Source organism: Lagopus leucura, unplaced genomic scaffold (genome assembly GCF_019238085.1).
Source record: "Lagopus leucura isolate 7727_CA_CO unplaced genomic scaffold, USGS_WTPT01 Super-Scaffold_797, whole genome shotgun sequence".
Taxonomy (NCBI): domain Eukaryota; kingdom Metazoa; phylum Chordata; class Aves; order Galliformes; family Phasianidae; genus Lagopus; species Lagopus leucura.
Window position 1 is genome coordinate 4,835,504 of NW_024962259.1, and position 18,111 is coordinate 4,853,614.

The 18,111-nt window shown below is 40.3% G+C and overlaps 1 protein-coding gene across 3 annotated transcripts in view; it reads right to left on the reverse strand.

Moving 5' to 3' along the window:
• Positions 1 to 17,889, reverse strand: part of GRB2 (growth factor receptor bound protein 2) — a 37,405-nt gene extending 19,516 nt beyond the window's left edge. The window contains exons 1-3 of one of the 3 annotated variants that reach the window (XM_042865309.1): positions 15,462 to 15,551; positions 15,077 to 15,138; positions 13,747 to 13,988 (exon numbers count right to left, since the gene is read on the reverse strand). In XM_042865309.1, coding sequence (XP_042721243.1) covers positions 13,747 to 13,824 — 78 coding nt within the window. In that variant the 5' untranslated portion in view covers positions 13,825 to 13,988; positions 15,077 to 15,138; positions 15,462 to 15,551. Of the gene's footprint in view, positions 1 to 13,746; positions 13,989 to 15,076; positions 15,139 to 15,461; positions 15,552 to 17,807 lie in introns of those variants that run through there. The other 2 variants (XM_042865308.1, XM_042865307.1) reach the window with 2 other exon arrangements.
• Positions 17,890 to 18,111: the final 222 nt, after the last annotated feature.

The following is an 18,111-nucleotide window of genomic DNA, read 5'->3' on the forward strand; positions in this document are numbered from 1 at the left end:
AGCTTGGATCAACCCTAATCTCTTCATATTGAGACAGATGGAAAAAGCGTGAAATCAGATAACAGGAGGCCAATTTCCTATAATACGCAACTTTTCAAGGTTCACCACAGCATAAGTCAATATTTTGCAAGATTTGTACCTATTTAACAACTTCAACATAGCATATTGGAAGGCAGAAAAGAGCACCTCCAAATCCACACTACATAATATAAAAAAAGGCAAAGTAATTTTAATATGTTGCAGAACATTACAAAGACCAACTTACTGAGACTCCAGCCAATTCCACTTCTAGACATACTTTTTAGTTATAAACACTGCTAGTGAAGAGTCAACCATTTGAAAAAAAAACAAACAAACAAGGATTCCAAGACCGCACATCACGAGACTGCTTATTGACTTATATTGTAAGGCAGATAAACGCTGCTAGGATAACAATTTGCATCTGCAAGTAGTTGGACAAAGCAGTTACAGGGAAGGGACAATATTAATGTATTAATATGATTTATTTTTGATTCTTGATTTTTATTTATTAATAAATATAATTTATTAATAAATGTAACTTAAATGTACTAATTAATAGATCCAACATGCAATGATGCCTCAACTCTTCTCTTTTTAGGATTTGAACATACACAGGGAAGCATGAAATATCCTCAAATGTACAAGATAGCTGAGTTACAGCAGCCACTATCCAGCTACCTCTGGAATGGCCAAGAATTGGCAAGAGGGAAACATGTGTGAGCTAAGTGTGTAATACTTCAGCTCTATTCCAGGTCAGGAATATGCCTTGAAATTAAACAACATTTAAGGAAAAGCAAGCAGGAAATCACCCAAGGAATTACATTCAGACTGGTGGTTATGAGATAGATGGAAAAAACACTTTTCAAGCAGCTAACAGGTACCAACTTTCCTCCTAGGAAAAGAGAGCTCTGCTGTGTAGATCAGCAAAAGCCCTAGGCTCTCTAAATCAAAGCCTGCCACAAAACACCTTTGAGTTTTGATGTGAAATTGAACAGAAGGGTAATCTATAAAAGCTCCTGTGAAAAACTTTAAAAAAAAAAAAAAAATGCACCACAAGATTCCATCTCTTACCAAGCAGGTTCATCTTCCAGTTTAGACTAATTACTCTCATAACACATAAGTATTTTGCACATACCTGCTTTTAGCAAATAATTTTACAGTATTCCTTAACTCAGACCACAAGAAGCCTGTTCAAACTCCTGCAGCCCTCGCAATTCTATGAAACAAATACAACCACAGTTAATAACTTGGTATTCACACAAAGCTCCTTCTATCACCCAAACTCCACTTGCACTTCCGCATGACTTGCTACCTCAAATTCTCATCTGTGCATTTTATATGTTAAGTTAAACTCTCCTTTGTGGGGAAGATAAAATGATCTGCAAAAATCACTTAAAAGGCACTTCCATTGGGGGATGATCCCCTGACTCAAGAGACCCAATTCACATCAGTTCCACCAGGCTTCTCAGACAATCTTGTAGGCATAAAAACAAGTCATACTGACAATAGGGAACTGCAGCCTTCCGGCAGGGCTAGTTTTTCGCTTTCTATCAGAATCTTAACCCAACCACAGTTATAAACAACCCTTGCTTAAGATGAGACACCTACAGAAATTGACTATAAATTCAATTATAGATTAACATTGACTGAAAAAAACAAAGAAAATAAATTAGGCTATAGCTCTCCCTGTACAAAGAAAGACAATTTCAGTGCATACAGTTATATTTTGGCTTAGCAGGACATAAGAACTCAGTTTTCCAACATATAAAAAACATATTTGGGGCACCTAGAAGATAACTGATTTACCAATAAGGAGCCACAATTATATCCATCAGAAAAGAGATCTATCAGCTGCAGAGTGACAACTTTCATCTAGCAGATTCTTGATTTTTATAGCAGAATCTTATTTTACCGAGTTATGTTTAGCAACATCTTTAGCTGCAGAGGAAATGCACAGGTACTTGGTCTGGCTGATCTTCAGAGAAGCACAACGTGTAAGAGAACTTTTCCTGTTACCCAGTCCCTGCAAAGCTGCTCAGATTTCCTCTTTAAGGGGGACACGCACACGCAAACAGTTTCAGAGCACAGCACTGAAGATCATCTGACTCATCCCTGTCATATTTGCATAATATAAGCACACAGATCTTGCAAACCTTCACGAATGCGCAACAACGCATCAAAAAGCACAGCATATCAAACTAAGCAAGATGAAGGGAGCTCACATCAGCTCTAGAGCATTATACTCACTTGAAACGTTTCACAGAGCATCTCCAACCTCATAAAACTGTATCAAGTGAGAAGAAACGAGGTGTAGTTTCATTGTACAACATTGTATCAGCATCAGTGATACTGACACCTGCACACAACACTGAATGAGGGAGCAAAAGAGGAGACTAAATACACCCAGTGATGGAGAACTCCTTTTAGAGGGCTGCTTTTAAAAGCCAAGAAATGTATACTGCGCACCTACCTCCCAATGAAGGGTTACCACTCTCATCTGTTTTTGGTCTGCTTTACGCACTACGGTATAGCACTAATAACATGAAGTTTAAGGCCAGCTCAATCAGCCCGTTGTCACCGACACTTCCAAGCCACTTCAACCACCTAAGGTTGTTCTGACAGACCAAAGAGTTTTCATTCAACTTTGGTTATTTCCACCTGGTCAGATCTTCCTAGGATAACAAGATAACAATTTCAAATAACATGCACTAAAAAACTCACTATCCAAAACCAGTAGGTACACTCTAAAGTCAAACTTCTGGGCATGGTGGGAACAAATAACTTTTAAAAAAAACAGTCAACAAAGCGAGGATGTTTCACCAAAAAAACTGGAATTCGTTGGATTTTGCAACTAAACCTTCGTGAAAATAAATCTGATCACAATTCTTGTTTTTGTTGTTTTCAGAGTGTTTATACCAATTTTGGAAGCCAATAACAAACCGTTCTGACTGGTCGTGCTCAGTTGCCTCTGTAAATCTACACAGTGCCTAAACAAACTCGTTTGAGATATAAGCCCTTCGCTTCCGGGTTTTCTTAGCTATTGGATCCTGAGGCATACAAGTTGTGTATCGGTTTTCTCAACACAGTTTGTTTTTCTAATAAAACGATTGAGGATGCACAATAAACTGATCCACAATCAACCTCAGCTTTCACAAAGATGCCAAATCCACTATCCTTTTCAGCACAAACGTTCAGGACTTTCACAGCGATTCAAGTCCTTCACATACATAAACTTCTCTAGGGTAAATGCATAACATTCTACAAAAATAGAGACTAATTTGGGTGTACCAACATCTAATGTTGATCTTTAATTTACAATAAATTTTATGATGTACGATTGCTTTCAGACTGGAATTTCTATTATATCTCTGAAATCTTTCAGTTACATTTAGATTTAGCCTGCACTGTGGCTAAAGGTGTTGATTTACTCTAATTTCTTTTTTTTTTCTTATCCAAATTTACCACTGGATTACGATTCAATTTCTGGAAAACCAATTGCACAACTGAATGAAACATCCCCGGTTCTATACTCACAGAGTTTGAATAACAAAATTCAGAATTACAATGGCCTCAATTTAAACAAACAGCTCAATTACTTCTGGCACAACTGGAAAGTTCAGCCTTTTGAAAAAAAGAAAAAAACTACATCCTACTTCAAAGCCTGTAAAAATATACATCCTCACTAGACTGAAAAAAGAACTGATACTTAGTGATGAAGAGTTGGAAAGAGGGATGCCCGGAGCGTTAACAAGGAAATAATGATAAATAATACGGATTGCTCCCCTAAAGCAAGAATCATTATTGAGACTGGTCTACATCTATCCCCACAATGAAGATAACACCAAATGTCAGAAGCCCTTATGAATGGCAAAATGCAGAAACACCAGAAGCTCCTCTGCTCAAGAAGCTTGACCAGCCACGCAGTAAGAAGAGAGTCATTTAACGGTACACAATACATGCTCGTTTCAGCATCAAAACAGTGTTTCTACTCTGACTTAATCTAGAAAAGTGCAAGACCAAAGAACTCTAAAACAAGTTTGACTCGGCTTCTGCCTTAGGAAAGAGCCAATACCACAGCTGTGCTTGGTTACTGAAAGCAATCTTCTGAATTACACACAAGGGAAGGGGCATAAAAAGAAAGAAAAGCACGCTAGGATGTTGAAGTGACACCTTCAAAAATTTCTCATGTTATTAAGTTCCTCTTCAAGTTCAAGGCTAATAAGATAGCATTAATGAATGCATTATTTGCTCCATACAAGGCAAATTAAACATTTAAATGTAAAAAACCTTTGTATTTCTTAAAAGACTGAACTCACAGTAGTCATTGGATCTCACTACCAAACAGCTTGGGAAAAACACTTGTCCAAAGTCACTCAGGATTAAGAAGTAAAAACAGTGCACTAATATAGGGTGGTTTTTTTTTTTTTTTTTTTTTTTTTTAAGTTTAGAAAGCAGTATGAACTGTAATATCACAGGAACATAGAACTGGAATTCCTGGCACACGCCTTCTACCCCTTCCACCTTTAAAAATATCATACTACTAAAACCACAGAGCTTTACAAAAAAGGTCTACTTTTACTTTCCTGCATTATGAGTTAAAAAAATAAAATCAAAGACTGTCCTTGAATAATGCAGATACTAATGCTAATCATGTTACATACCAAAAGTAGTAAGCACCTTGCTCCAGAATCCTAAGACAGCTGAGGCACCAAGTTCTTCATGGAAAAGACCAGAGATAAGACCATCTCCTAATTAGAATCTCTAATTAGTAGAACAGTTCCAGGTCAAGAACAAATTAAAAACAAGAATAGAAGTCATTATGGCTCTGTTGCAATAACTTGGAAGGAATATCATAATGCAAGTCACTGACACCCTAGGGTATATTATTTGACCACAGGCTAATTTTAAGCTCCCAAGTATGTTATGGTAGCATAATATCTCCATTACGTTTCTCAGTAAAAGCTAAGGCACTGGAACTCCCCCCTACTGGGAGATCCTGATCAAACCAATGCCTTTACCACAAGAAACTCCCCCACAGGGCCCTGAACAGGAATCGGTCATTCCTATGTAACAAAACAGGTGTTTGAACTATTCATTAATGTGGATACCTTCAAAGTCTTCCAGTTCTCTGAATTCACCATGTTGACACTTTCACATAAATAAAGGTTTCCCAGGACTCCAATATAAGAAATCTGTCTTGCTGACATTTTCAAAAGCCAGGATCAGGTATTCTCTAAAGATATTAAATACATCTATATCTTGCACCACCCCAGACATCAGTTGGTCCCTGATGGTTTGCAACAACATTGTTAGTATGTAGTCATAAAACCTTCCTGACCACACAGCCATCCAATTAAGTTCATCTTCAAGCAGCTGTTTGGAAACTGGGCTTTTCTGGCAAAGCAATAAAAGCAAAAGGCAGTCTTCACCTCAGACCTCCCATTTAATCACTGGCAAGACAGAAAACATAGCTCCATGCAGAAGACAAATGAACCACTAATTGAGATGAACTGGAACAGTTGCAAGGCACAAGCCTTGAGAAGACTCCAGCTTTTCTAGGTTTTGCAGGGATTGTTTCATTCAAATAAAGAATCTCAGGTTTTCTGCTCCTCATCTCCACAAATGCCCTCATCAACAATATAAGAAAATTCCTCAGTGTCTCAGGATGGGGTTGAAAGAAAAAACAAAGAGTCTGTCTAAAATGGAAAGCTAGAATTTACTTCCACAGTAGAAAGTCTGAAGTAGAATCCTCTCTGAAAGTATAATAAATTTCATACTACCTGTGGCAACAAACAGGAGAAAGCTGACTAGCATAGGTAGCTGGCAACATGACATGAAGATCATATAATAAGTCAGCTTAAATCTGCCTGTACTTGAACTGAAAAAACCTGCTAAATCCAAGCACACTCCTACCTGAAAAGTTTCTCATTCTCTGTGTTAGGACATAAAGGCACCACCATTTCGACTGTTGGCCCATCCTTTCCTTCAGCACTCCCAATCCTCTCGGCTGCCATTATTAAATAAGGAACTTTGCAGACTGGGACCAAGAGAGAAATGCAGTTTTGCAACATCAGGTATGACCAGGCTTCTCATTTTCACTCCGGTCCTACATAAAAGCAGCTACATCCAGCAAAAAGCAAACTTTAAAAATTAGCGCGAATGTTTTTGCTTTGTGGGGACTTCAAAGAACCCTGAAGGACCTAGAACTACATCCTTGTGTGGTGCACACTTTTACAGAAAGGTAATCTGCAATTTTCTTCAGTCTCCCATGGGTAGATTTCAGTAGTTGACCGTACTATACATTATCTGTTTTATCAACATGTTGCTGTATATTTAACCCCTCCAGCTTTTTGCAAAGTCAAAAATAATCTCTCTTCTAAACAAGTAAGCTTTATAAGGGACTTTTTACTCACAATGCAGATATCATTTATAGTCTATCTAGTCTTACAGCACTATCACATGTTTGTAATTCAGATAGGAGATGGGTGGAATTAAACAAGTTGTCAAGAAAAAGAAAACTCAAAGAAGTTTACAGAAACATCATAAGCCTCTTTTTATGTGTGTTCTTCTTTTTCATCCTAACTAAACAGAACACGGGAAATAGCTTGCAGTATTTACAAATACAACAGGCTGTAAAGGAAGGTACAGAAGGTAGGAAAGCTGAGACAACTGCCATCAGTTGGGTTGTCTCAGCTGGATCTTTCTGCAGCCTGTGAAGAGAGTGGCTGGTTTCAATCTGGATATTCCTAGATAAGTCACAACAGTCTTCATCCCTCAATCCTGGCAGAGATGAAGTCACACTCCTAATCTTAAAGACAGTTTTCAGGAAGAATCCAAGGAATGCATCATTTGCTGCTCAAGAGTAAGACAGTTGTCTTAGCATCTAGCCTGATGCTAGAAGAGTTAAAGTACTTGGGTATAAACTGTCAAAACAGACAAGCTCATGGATTAGCTTTTGAAAAACCAGGTTTAAGAAAAGAGGACAGAAATGAAGGCAAGGAGAAAACAAGTACCTTCTGCTTCCTCCATTCCTGAGGTCAGAAGAGAGCCTCAACACTATCACGGCCTACACTTTATTCCTCCCAGGGGCAAATACATCTTTAGCAAACAATTCTTGGAAGGCATGCAAGGTACCAAATTACCACAAAATACATGAAATTTATCTATGAAAGATATACACAACAGGTTTTCCTGATACTGCCTCAGTAAGGTATGTTTGTCGAGCTGATAATCATCTGCCAAACTTGAAGTACAGTTTGACGGCAGGGTCAGGAAAAATATTTTAAATCCTTTTAAAAGTGTTCAGTGTATTTGTCTTGAATATATTTTTGCTCCTTGCATTCATTTTTTCCCTTTCCCTACAACTGCAGGTCAAACTATCACCTCTCCTCCCTTTTTTTTTTTTTTTAAATACAATTTACTTGGAAGTTTCCCTCATTAGTTACACCCTCAAGTAGTATTAAATATCAGAACTACAAGTTTTAGAGCGACACAGGAGTTCAGAAAAAACCCTTTAGAAAAACTGGCAGATCTTCCAGAAGTGGAGAAAGGTGCATACTTCTACAGCTTAAAATCCTCCCTACTATGCTGAAATAAAGTCACTTGAACCTGGAAAATCAAACACACAGCTTTCCAAGTAGATTGTGATTTACTATTAACAGCAGAAACTGAGAACCAGATTAAATAGTAAAAAACAGTTTCATAGTTACACTGAAATAGTTGAAGATAACAGAAGCACGTGATACTCCAATTGACTGCATACAAGGGTTTGCAATGGAAAAATTTATTCAAGATCAGCAAGGTTTACTTTTTTTTTTTTAATTTTTAATTTAGTGCCAATTTCTCACAAACTAGAGGGCTGACTGCTTAGACCACAAGTCTTCTTCACTAGCAGGGCTGCTATGCTTAGCGGAACTTGCTGGCTCATACTCATGAAGAATTCCCCCTTTCGTCCCAAGGGAAGCAATTTTGCATAAATACAGCACCATTTTATTTTTCCACGTGTAAACCCATAGTTTTAATATAAGTTAGAGCAAGAAGTAGGTTGGCTCAATGCAGAAAGTATAAATTCCAGAGATAACATATTTAAATATGAGGTTTTAGAGTAGTAATGTAACTACAGCTTAGTTGAATCAAAAGAAAATCTACCTTATAGACAGAAATATCTGTCTTTTACCTAATTCCAATCACTATCCTCACTTGCCCCCGTGGAATGGGAGGAGAACTGTTTTGACACATCTTCAGTAACAGGACTTGCCTTTCTGCTTTCATGAACACAAACAATTGAAAAGAAAAAGATTCAAGATCAGGTACAGAAATACAAACAAGCAATCGTTTCTTAAGGGGGGGGAGGGGGAAAATAAAGCTTCCTAGGCTCTTCAAGATATTTTTAAAACAGGCTTTTATTTAATATCTAGAGAAAAACACTATTTTAGCACAAAGATAAAAATAAGCTTAGGAAAATTATGAACTCAATTTAAAATGGAAATCTCATATTCATCTAGTAACTAATCAGGAAGTACTGTAGAGTAGCATCTGCATTTCAGGAATATAGTAAACATCCTAAAAATGAACAGTTTTGGAGATTCAGTTCACTTTTTGTGTTATTAGAGCTTAGCTTACAATCCCACGTGCTCAGCACAAGCCACCATGAACAACACCTTTTAAAGTTTGTTAAAGCAATTCTCACTCAAGTTGTCAGACAGTGGCACCAATCAGGCATATAATACATGAGAACAAGCTCAGGCTCCAACACATACAGGCTGTTTCATAGCCATTTTTCTGCTCCACCTGAACACCTACCCTTGTGAGGTGCCACAAGATGATTTTAAGTTAAGCATATATCGCTCACTATCAGCATTTACATATTCAGCAGAAAATTGCCTAGATCCTGACCAACGGAACGCAGCTTGAGGCGTGACAGATGGAGATTGGCAGTGATGTTTCTCTAAAAAGATACATATATTTGAAAGGAATAAATTTATACAGTGTTTCCTACACTGTAGGTAATGAGAAAAGCCACAGGAAGTATCTTCCTGCCTTTCTTTTCTCCAAAAATCTGAAGTATGTAAAACACATTTTTATTTCCTTGTCTATATTCTAGTCAGTGATGCTAGCCCAGCTTGGAAGCGAATGTTTGGTAATTGCCACTGCAGAGCCAGCAAAGGAAATGAAAGAATGAAAACTGCTGCAGGACAAAGCTGCAGATAAGATCCTGTGCATCAAAGTGCAGCAGTATCAGTTTGCTGCTCTGCGTAGAAATGCAGAACGCATACAATTCACTACTCATCTGTATTTTGAACTTTTAAGAGAAAACTGGAAATGGCATAGACTGAAGGCAGCTTTCCTAACAGATGAAGGCAGGAAAAAAAAAAAGCACTAAAACCTAGTGCCACTTTTCACTAGTGCTCTGGTAAAATGGATTATTACACACAAGTTCAATTTCTAGTTCATAAATGTTAGTGTTCAAAAGAACAGTACTCTTTACTCTCCTTTGTACCTAAACATCAAATTCAGAAGTCTCACCTTCACCTTTAGTTAGCACCTTTCCCAACACTACTGAATGAAGGGAGCAGGGACAGGTGGGGAGAAGGGGAATATTCTTTATCACGCATCTTGTTAATCATCACCTTCATAGGAGCTAGCTTGAACACCAAGGCATTGTACCCTTGACAGACAGAAATAAGCACAGGCTAAGAATTCATCCAAAGTCCACAATCCTTTGTGCAGATGGCTACAACACCTGCCCTCAGTTCTGCTAATGCTTTATCTCTGTTCTGCTGTCAAACCTGCAATTCAGCACCACAGACCAGAAGAAACACGAAGCAGTGTATACACAGGAAAAACTCAAGCAAAATTAATTCTCATGATCAGTCCACATAAGATGACAAATACTCTGCTGGTACCCTTTACGTACAGGGCCTTAAGTATATTGCTTTTTCTTTTTTCCTTCCCCTACCAAAGGAGTTTATCGTTATGATCCCATAACTACTTCTGATTTTTCAAAGCTTCCAGCATATATAAATAAAATCATTAACAAAAGCAAAGATTTTCATTCAGAGGCAGTCAGCAAATATGGAAAACTGACAGCATAAGTATAATAACCTTAAAATAATATAACAGTTCAGTATCACAGTGATTGTGAAAACATACTAATGTTGCCTTTAGTAGTTTGGTGAATTAATCTAAACTGGAAGAACAAGATGAATTGTTACAATGCACCGCTTCCTTTTTGCTCAGCGTGAGATTTTAAGTGTCGTTAGGGAACTAACACTTAACTATTTCATATACAAACTGAAACACTTATAGGCCAAAAGGCTTCAGGTAGCACACAGCATGCAAGAGTTAAAAATAAGTCAATTGTTAAACAGTCACATGAACAGAACCTTGAGGTAACTGTCAAGTGTAGATTTAGAGTAGAAAAAGAAACCCTGGTTTTGCTGAACGGTGCTGTCAGTGATCAAAATTAGAATTCCAGGGATCCAGGAAAGCTGGTTTGTGTGTCATACAAAAGTAAAAACCTCAAAATTAAAGACAAAAGGCTGCCATCCAAATAATTTTATTCAAAAATAATCAGTAAGTACTCTTCAATTTTGCTGAGAACCACTGAAAACAGGAACTAATTTGCTTCTTCAGAAGATCACTTTCCAGCTATGCCCCAGCTCTGGGAAAGAAGAAGGAAAAAGAGGAAACAGCAGCAGCCTATTTTATTTTGTTTTAAACAACTCTAACATTCAAGATATTCATTAGTACAGTTAGTTATTTCATACTACTATTTCAGAAATAGTTAGCAGAATAGCTTCATATTAAACTGTATACTTCAGATTGGATATAGGAAGAACAGAGAAAGAGAGGCCTTGGCTGGTTGTATTTGAGTTTTTCTATTCTTCCCACTTTACTCCTACCAAACCACCAGCAAACATCAGCAGACTTCAGGTCTGGATACTTTCCAGTTAACACAAAGGCCAAGAAAACCAGAAGTTGCTAGAAATACATAAGGTTTTGGGTACTCAGAGCTTGAATAACAAATATAGATAGAAACTGAAGTTACCAAGTCTCAATAAATACAGCAAGTGAACTGAGAAAAGACTGAAAAAGCACCATGAACACTGTTAACTACTCATAGTGAAAAACAGTGATCAAAACTTCCAAGTAGGAATTCTTCAAACTTCTGTTGCTGTTAATAATGACACAGGCCATCCTCACACACTTGACAGGATGCCAGACACCAAGTTTTATGAAGCAGCCACTAGTTCATGAAAAGAATGGTGAACTTGAGAACTGCAGCTCTGTACTGTAACCAGAGGACACAGAAGGAAACAGCAACCCTTCTTTCCTCTGGGAAAGGCAAGGCAAGTAGCATTTCAAACATTAAAGCAGCTTGAAGAAAGCTGTCAGTTTTTACCTCCTGAATGGCAACACCATGCTCTGCTATAGAATCATTAGAATAAACCAGCATAAGGATCCAGCGTACTACCAGAGATGTAAAAACCATAGAAGCAGCTTTTATGATATACTGCCCACAAAAGAAAAGGCCAATCACTTTTCCTCTTCACTCAGCTGTTTTACAATTGCAAGTCAAAGGTCAACTATCTTCACTCACTTTTGGAATTCTGCCACAAGACTACTAATAACCACAGTTCAAATGCTATTCAATCAAGCTCGGAATACATTGGTGTTCAGCAATAGTGGCACCATGACATCACAGCCAAGTTATCTGCTAAAAAATCAGATGAAGTCAGACCGGGTGCACCTTTGCCTTCTCTATGCAAACAGAAAAACACAAACTTTTAAGGAGTGGGAAATAAAGGGTTACAGATTGTGTTCTTTCCTTAGTGTGGTTAAGGCATAACATTTCTCTACAAAACAATTTCCTGCCATCAATTATACATGCCATCAAATTTACTTTGCCTTCCAAAGCTGCATCAAGATCACTAAAGCTAGGTAATAGCTAGATTTGGAGAAGCCTAGACATTTGAAGCTACACACGTGCCTCAGCAAAAGCTATCTTATGACTGAAGTGTATAGCAGCATTCAATGTGCTACAAGTTTATTTCTCTTTCCAATTCACTCATTCAAGGGCAGCAGATCTGACTTGATAAATAAAACGAATTACATGAGGCACATGAATAGGATACTCTGAGGCTTTTCAGTCACAAGTATAATACTAAAGAAACAGAACTGGTATGCCTGATGAAAATTTCTACAAACTGAAAGGCATTTGAAGTGACAAACTGTGTTTCATTATATTTGTTTTCCTTTCCATTTAGCATTTTCTGCAAGTTAACTTCAACTACTCTCTTCTTCAAATACACACTTCAAATACAAAAGCTGAGGGCAGTCAGCAGTGACTGAAAACAGAAAATAAACAAAGTTATCGCAGAAGAAATCTAGTGTTATGACAGTTCTGAACATTTCAAAACATCAAAAGGAAATATTATGGTAATTACGTAAATATGAGAATTGAGGCACACAGGTCTAACAGGTGATGTTAGGCCCGTCATGGGCCAGGGATGTGAAAGACATAGCAGATACAATTATTTTAAAAGTACAGTTTCAAGGCAGGCTGCATTTTTGCAGCCATGCAGTAGTACCGCATTTCTAACAAAGCCATAATTTATTCCATAATTTATTACTGAAATGCCAACTCTAAAAGAACTGTGTAAGTTTACATGTAGAGGACCTTTTTCCTACTTATCTTAAAATACTGCTAAATCAAGCCCTTTCCTGGTAAAAATTTTAAGCAGCTAAATAATCCCATTGAGGTCTGCAGGAGTTATTTGTCAACATGCACAAAGTCAGCCCAACATCTGCAAAATTGGCACTACTCAAGGCAGTCTCTACTCAAAGCAATTTAGAAATCAGCACCTTAAAATATTTCTATAGTAAATGTATCACACTTGGAAAGAAATGCCCATCTTATACTATCATGGTGTAACACTGACTGAATAAAACTCAATTACATGATGCAAAAAAAGCTCTTACTAGTCAGAAATAAGCTTAGAACTATGCTTCACTGAAGCCAAATCACTACAGATTTACATTTTACTCTTCCCACAACCGAATTTTTGGGCTTGTTCTCTGTGTTATTTCAAATAAAGTTTTAGAAATTCTTTTATTTCTCAAAGTCCTTTAAAGAGGGGTTTTCAAAAGCTTTTGATATATTGAAAGAACTGTAGATCAAAATTCCTCTAATGCACTCAAACATCCACTTACATCTGCACAGATTCATTAAACATAAAGCCACTCACTCACATTCATCAGGCCAGAAGATAAAATTCAGCACCAACATTTGACAGCCTGATGCTAAAATATTATCTACTAAGAAAGAAACCTAATCACTGTTCTTGACACCAGAATCTTTGGCAGGAGGCAAAGGAAAGGATCACCACACTGATCTTGATTACTTTAAAGGGCAATCTACTGTGGAATGAAATTCAGCACAGAGTACACTGTATTGTACTTCTGCTTATTTGCAGACTAAGTTTTCAAATACTCCACAGTCTGAGAAGAGAGGAGGAAAAACTCTGGGACGTGGTTAACACAGAAAGGAAACAGCATCTGCTCTGGCCAGCCTGGGCTTGAGGAAACCCTAGGGTACCCTATTAATCCTCCACTGAGTCCCCAGCAAAAGTCAGGTCCAATGGACCGGAAGTGACTGACCAGACAGAAGTCAAAGAGGGGAAGGCAAAAACGGGAATCCCTAATCCCTTACCCTCCACTTACCTTAAGTATATCCCCCCGTTTGAAGCTTAGCTCGTCATCTGCCGTAGCTTTGAAGTCGTATTTGGCGATGGCTTCCATGCTGGGGCTGCCGCACCAGGCAGTGCGGGCAGTAGGAAGGAAGCACTCCCCGCAGCCTCCTTTCCTCCCGCGGCGGCTCCCGGCTCAACCCTCCCACGGTCCGGCTCCGCTCGAGGCGCCGGCCCCGTCTCTCACATACAGGGGAGGCCAGGGGACGATCCGCCCTAGATGAGAGAGAGGAGGAGGAAGAGCCGCGCCATTAGGGGAAGTGGCCCGGATCGATGGCCGGGGCCGCGCCCAGAGCCGCTCCCTCCACCCGGCGCGGCGCAGCAGCCGCTTCCTCCCGCCCGTGCTCGCCCAGGCCCGGCTCCCCCGAGTGACACGGCCGGCGGCCAATGGGGCCCCGCAGCCGGCGGCCGGGGGTGGCACCAAGAGGAGCCGGCGGCCCGAGGTGCGGCACAGTCCGGTCCCATGCAGCGAGGCACGGCTGCCGGCACGGCTGCGAGGACGGCTCCGCCCGCGGGGGCAGCGCGAGAGCGGGGCGCGCCGGGGCGGGCGGGCAGGAACCGCTGAGGGCAGCGCGCTCCGATCCCCGAATGGAAAACTCGTGCTCGAGACGCAGCTTACACAGTGTTACCGTTGCGTTTTCTTCCATTCACACAGTTTACACAGATTTAAATAGATTTTAATAGACAAGCCAACGAATAATTCTGTACATCTTAGAAGTCCTATATTCTTACATAATACTCTGTAAGAGCACTTAACAGGAGTGTCTATCAAAGTGACATAAAATTATATATAAACAACAGTTTGGGCCCAGTCTAACATGAAAGCAACCTTTCTGAAGCTCTACTGTCTTGAGCAGCCAAGTATGTCAAACAGTAACAAACACCTCCAGAAGGAGCATGTGAAAGCAGCGCTGAGTCCAGCATCTCTTATGGCACCAAAGAAGAGATGACACCAAATTTGGCATTACATACACAGACACCCTGGAACTCCTTAACCTCCATATAAACCTCAATCTAGGTTAGAATAGGATTTAATGTAAGCCTAGATTCATTTGATAGCAGAGAAGGTAACAGAACTGAAAGAAGGAAGATGGTGAATTAACAGCCATCACAAATAATCCCATGCAGAGTGAGCAGAGAGCTGATGCTTGTCAACGACTCTCCAAAACAGAAGAGATTTTACAAACATCAGTTCACCCACACACCTGCTAATTCAGTCTTTTGTTGTCACAGTCCAGAAAAAGCAGTGTTACTCAGAAAGGCACCATTATAACTCCTCTGTGGAAAAAAGAAATCTGCCTTACATGAATGCAGCGAAGCAGAGAACGTGCTTGTCCAATCTTCAGCTCCATAAGTAGTGATGAAGCTTGAGACAAAAAAATAGAACAAAGATCTCTACTGCAGTAAACTGGCAGAATAAAAAGGAACACTTAAAAAACCAAAGAACGTCTCATTAAAGTCTCCACGTTCACAGAGTTCAGGGCTTTCTTTCATACTCCTACACACTGCTAGCAAAACACCAGTAAAACTAACAAAGCTGTCAACAGCCACGAATACCGCAACTGAACAGTTTGTCTGTGCTATTGGAACTACCAGAAATAAATGCACAGTATCCAAGCTTAGGATCTTTTAACTGTTATTAACTGTTAGAAGAAATCCACTGCATAAGGGGGAAAAAAGCAAGCTTACTGTGGAAGTGTCTTGTGCTATGTCACTGCCCACTGGAAGTACAGCTGTAGGCATTCACTCTTGGCAGACTGCTGTGAAACAGGACACACTGCACACTACTGAACCTTAGCTCCATAAGCTTAACTAGGGTAAGACAAGTAGGAACATAAGCACAGTCAAAACATGAACACAGTGAGTACACATCACAAGAGTTAACAGCTGCTGCTCAAGTAAGATCATCTAAGATTTCTCAGAATATCACTGTTTTCCACCTCTTGCCTTACTGAGTTTTGCTCTTAAAAAAAAAAAAAAAAGGGAAGAGGAAGAAAAGGCTGCAGATGCAGCTAACAGCAAACTTTTATTTGCAATACAGTGCTGCAGATCAGGAAGGAATACAAGTAATTATAAATAGAAACCTCATCACTGCAGCCAACAGGAAACAATTCTCATGATCTTTTTAAGTAATATTTCAAAAAACATGTAGGTAACGTAGGCCTCTTACACTGCTCCTACAAATAGCTTTTTTTTTTAATAGCAGGTAAGAGCTTTTAATTTTTCTCATTTTACTATTCCTCTGGAGTCTGATATGGAGAGGAGTAGAACAGTATAAAACAGATAAAGTGAGGGAAGGAAGAAAACAGATTCAGTAGATTTTGCAAAGAATCAGAGTCTAAGCCTCATCAGCTGTTAGAGGACAAAACATTACTAAAGGTATTGGAAAGAAAAACATGTGGATACATCATCAGGAAGACATGCAGAGATGTTAAGTGTCAGCTCTAAACAAAAGAATAGAAAGAAGAATCAGTGCTCTGCACTTAAGATTTCAAATTAACACAATATAACAAAACAAACTAACCAGGTAAAACAGAAGTTATCAACATATACAAGCCAGAACACAAAGGATAATAAATGATATTCACTCGGCACTCAATACCTCATAGCTTAATACATTTCACCTTCCTTAAGTACGTATTGTCAGAGGACAAGTCCTGATATCAGTACAAAACTATGCTACAGTAAAAACCACAGATATTTATCAGATCAAATCATTTCATTGAGTAAAAAAAAAAAATTAGCTTAGCAGAAATTTATTCTCACTTTCTTATTTTAGATTGTATAAAAAAAGTTCAAATACTGTAAGCTTCTCTGGTATTATGAAATACTTTAAACACTACATGACTCAATCATGAGAGATTACAACAATTCAATGACCATTTTGGGCATAAATTCTCAATGTACAACACTTGTGCAGAACCGGATTACAAACGACATTGCATTTGAAGATTAACAATCCTTCAATCCTTCAAATTTCAGCTCTTGACAGAAAACCATTTAATAACTTTTAGAACAAGGAACAAACTTCCCTAAACACTGTATTTGATCTACAAATTATTCTCCCAGTTATGAAGTATATTTCATAAAACTTTCTCTTATGTCATAAAAGAGAACACTATTTGAGGACAGAAGTTGTGAGTTAGTAAGGCTGTATCGATGTCCTCCATAGGTTACTTGAAACTGTATTGCCAAGTTAGGGCCAACTGCACAAAATCAACCCTGAATCTCAAAGCAGGAAGTTCAGAAGAGAAAGAAAAAGCTAAGGAAAAAAACGCTATCTTAGAAACTCACATTTAAAGCTCGACTCAAAAGGTTTAGAAGAAAGAAAAGTATTGATGCTAACCTGCCTACGGGCTAGTCACAACCTCACAACCTTTCAACCTTTGGAAAAGACCTAAAGCTACAGAACCCCTTTGTGGAAGGTTTAAAACATATCCCAAGAGCCTTCCCCTCGTGCACACACCCCCACAGACACACCCCCAGACCCAGCTCTCAGGCCAGCTGGGGACCCAAGCAGAATCGCGGAATAGCCAGGGTTGGAAGGGACCTCAAGGATCATGAATCTCCAACCCCCCTGCCACATGCAGGGCAACCAATCTCCACATTTAAAACTAGACCAGGAGGCTGCTCAGGGCCCCATCCAACTTGCCCTTGAAGACCTCTAGGGACAGCAGCACCTGACCAAACTCCTTCCAGCAGACAACAGAGGATCTGGTCCCACCTCTCCCGGCCCAGGCCGCCCAGCCAGCCAGAGCCTCACCTAGAAGCACGCACCGCCTCTCGGACTCGGGCCCGCAGCCTCGGCACTGCGGAGCGCACCGTGGAGCACGGAGAGAAGCGGAGCCCCCAGGGAGCGCAAGCCACGATAGAGAGGGCCGCCCTCCGCCAGCGCTCAGCGTCCTCTCAGCAAGCCGGGAAGCCAGGCCTGGAAAAGCCTTCCCATCACCGGAGGGGGTTGAGGACGGGGGGGGAAAATCGGCGGCGCGGCGCCGATCCGCCCCGCCCCTCCCCTCTCCCCCCCCCCGCACTCACCACGCAGCGCTGGGGGCCGCCGCCCCGCCCGAGGTTTCTCGCCGCCTGCTCGCCCCTCCAGCGCCGCCTCGGTTGCCGTCCAAGCTCCAACCCCGTCCCGCGGCTCCCCCTCCGCCTGCTCCGCTGCGGCCGCCGCCGTCCCCTCAGCAACTCTCGCGAGAACGGCCCTGTCAGCCACTCGGTGCTCCGCCCGCTGCGGATGCGGCGCCTGCGCACCCACGTCCCTCGTGGAAGACAGGCAGCGGCCTTCGCGCATGCGCAGCTCATACGGACGGGTGCCGGGACCGGGCTCCGTGAGGAGAGC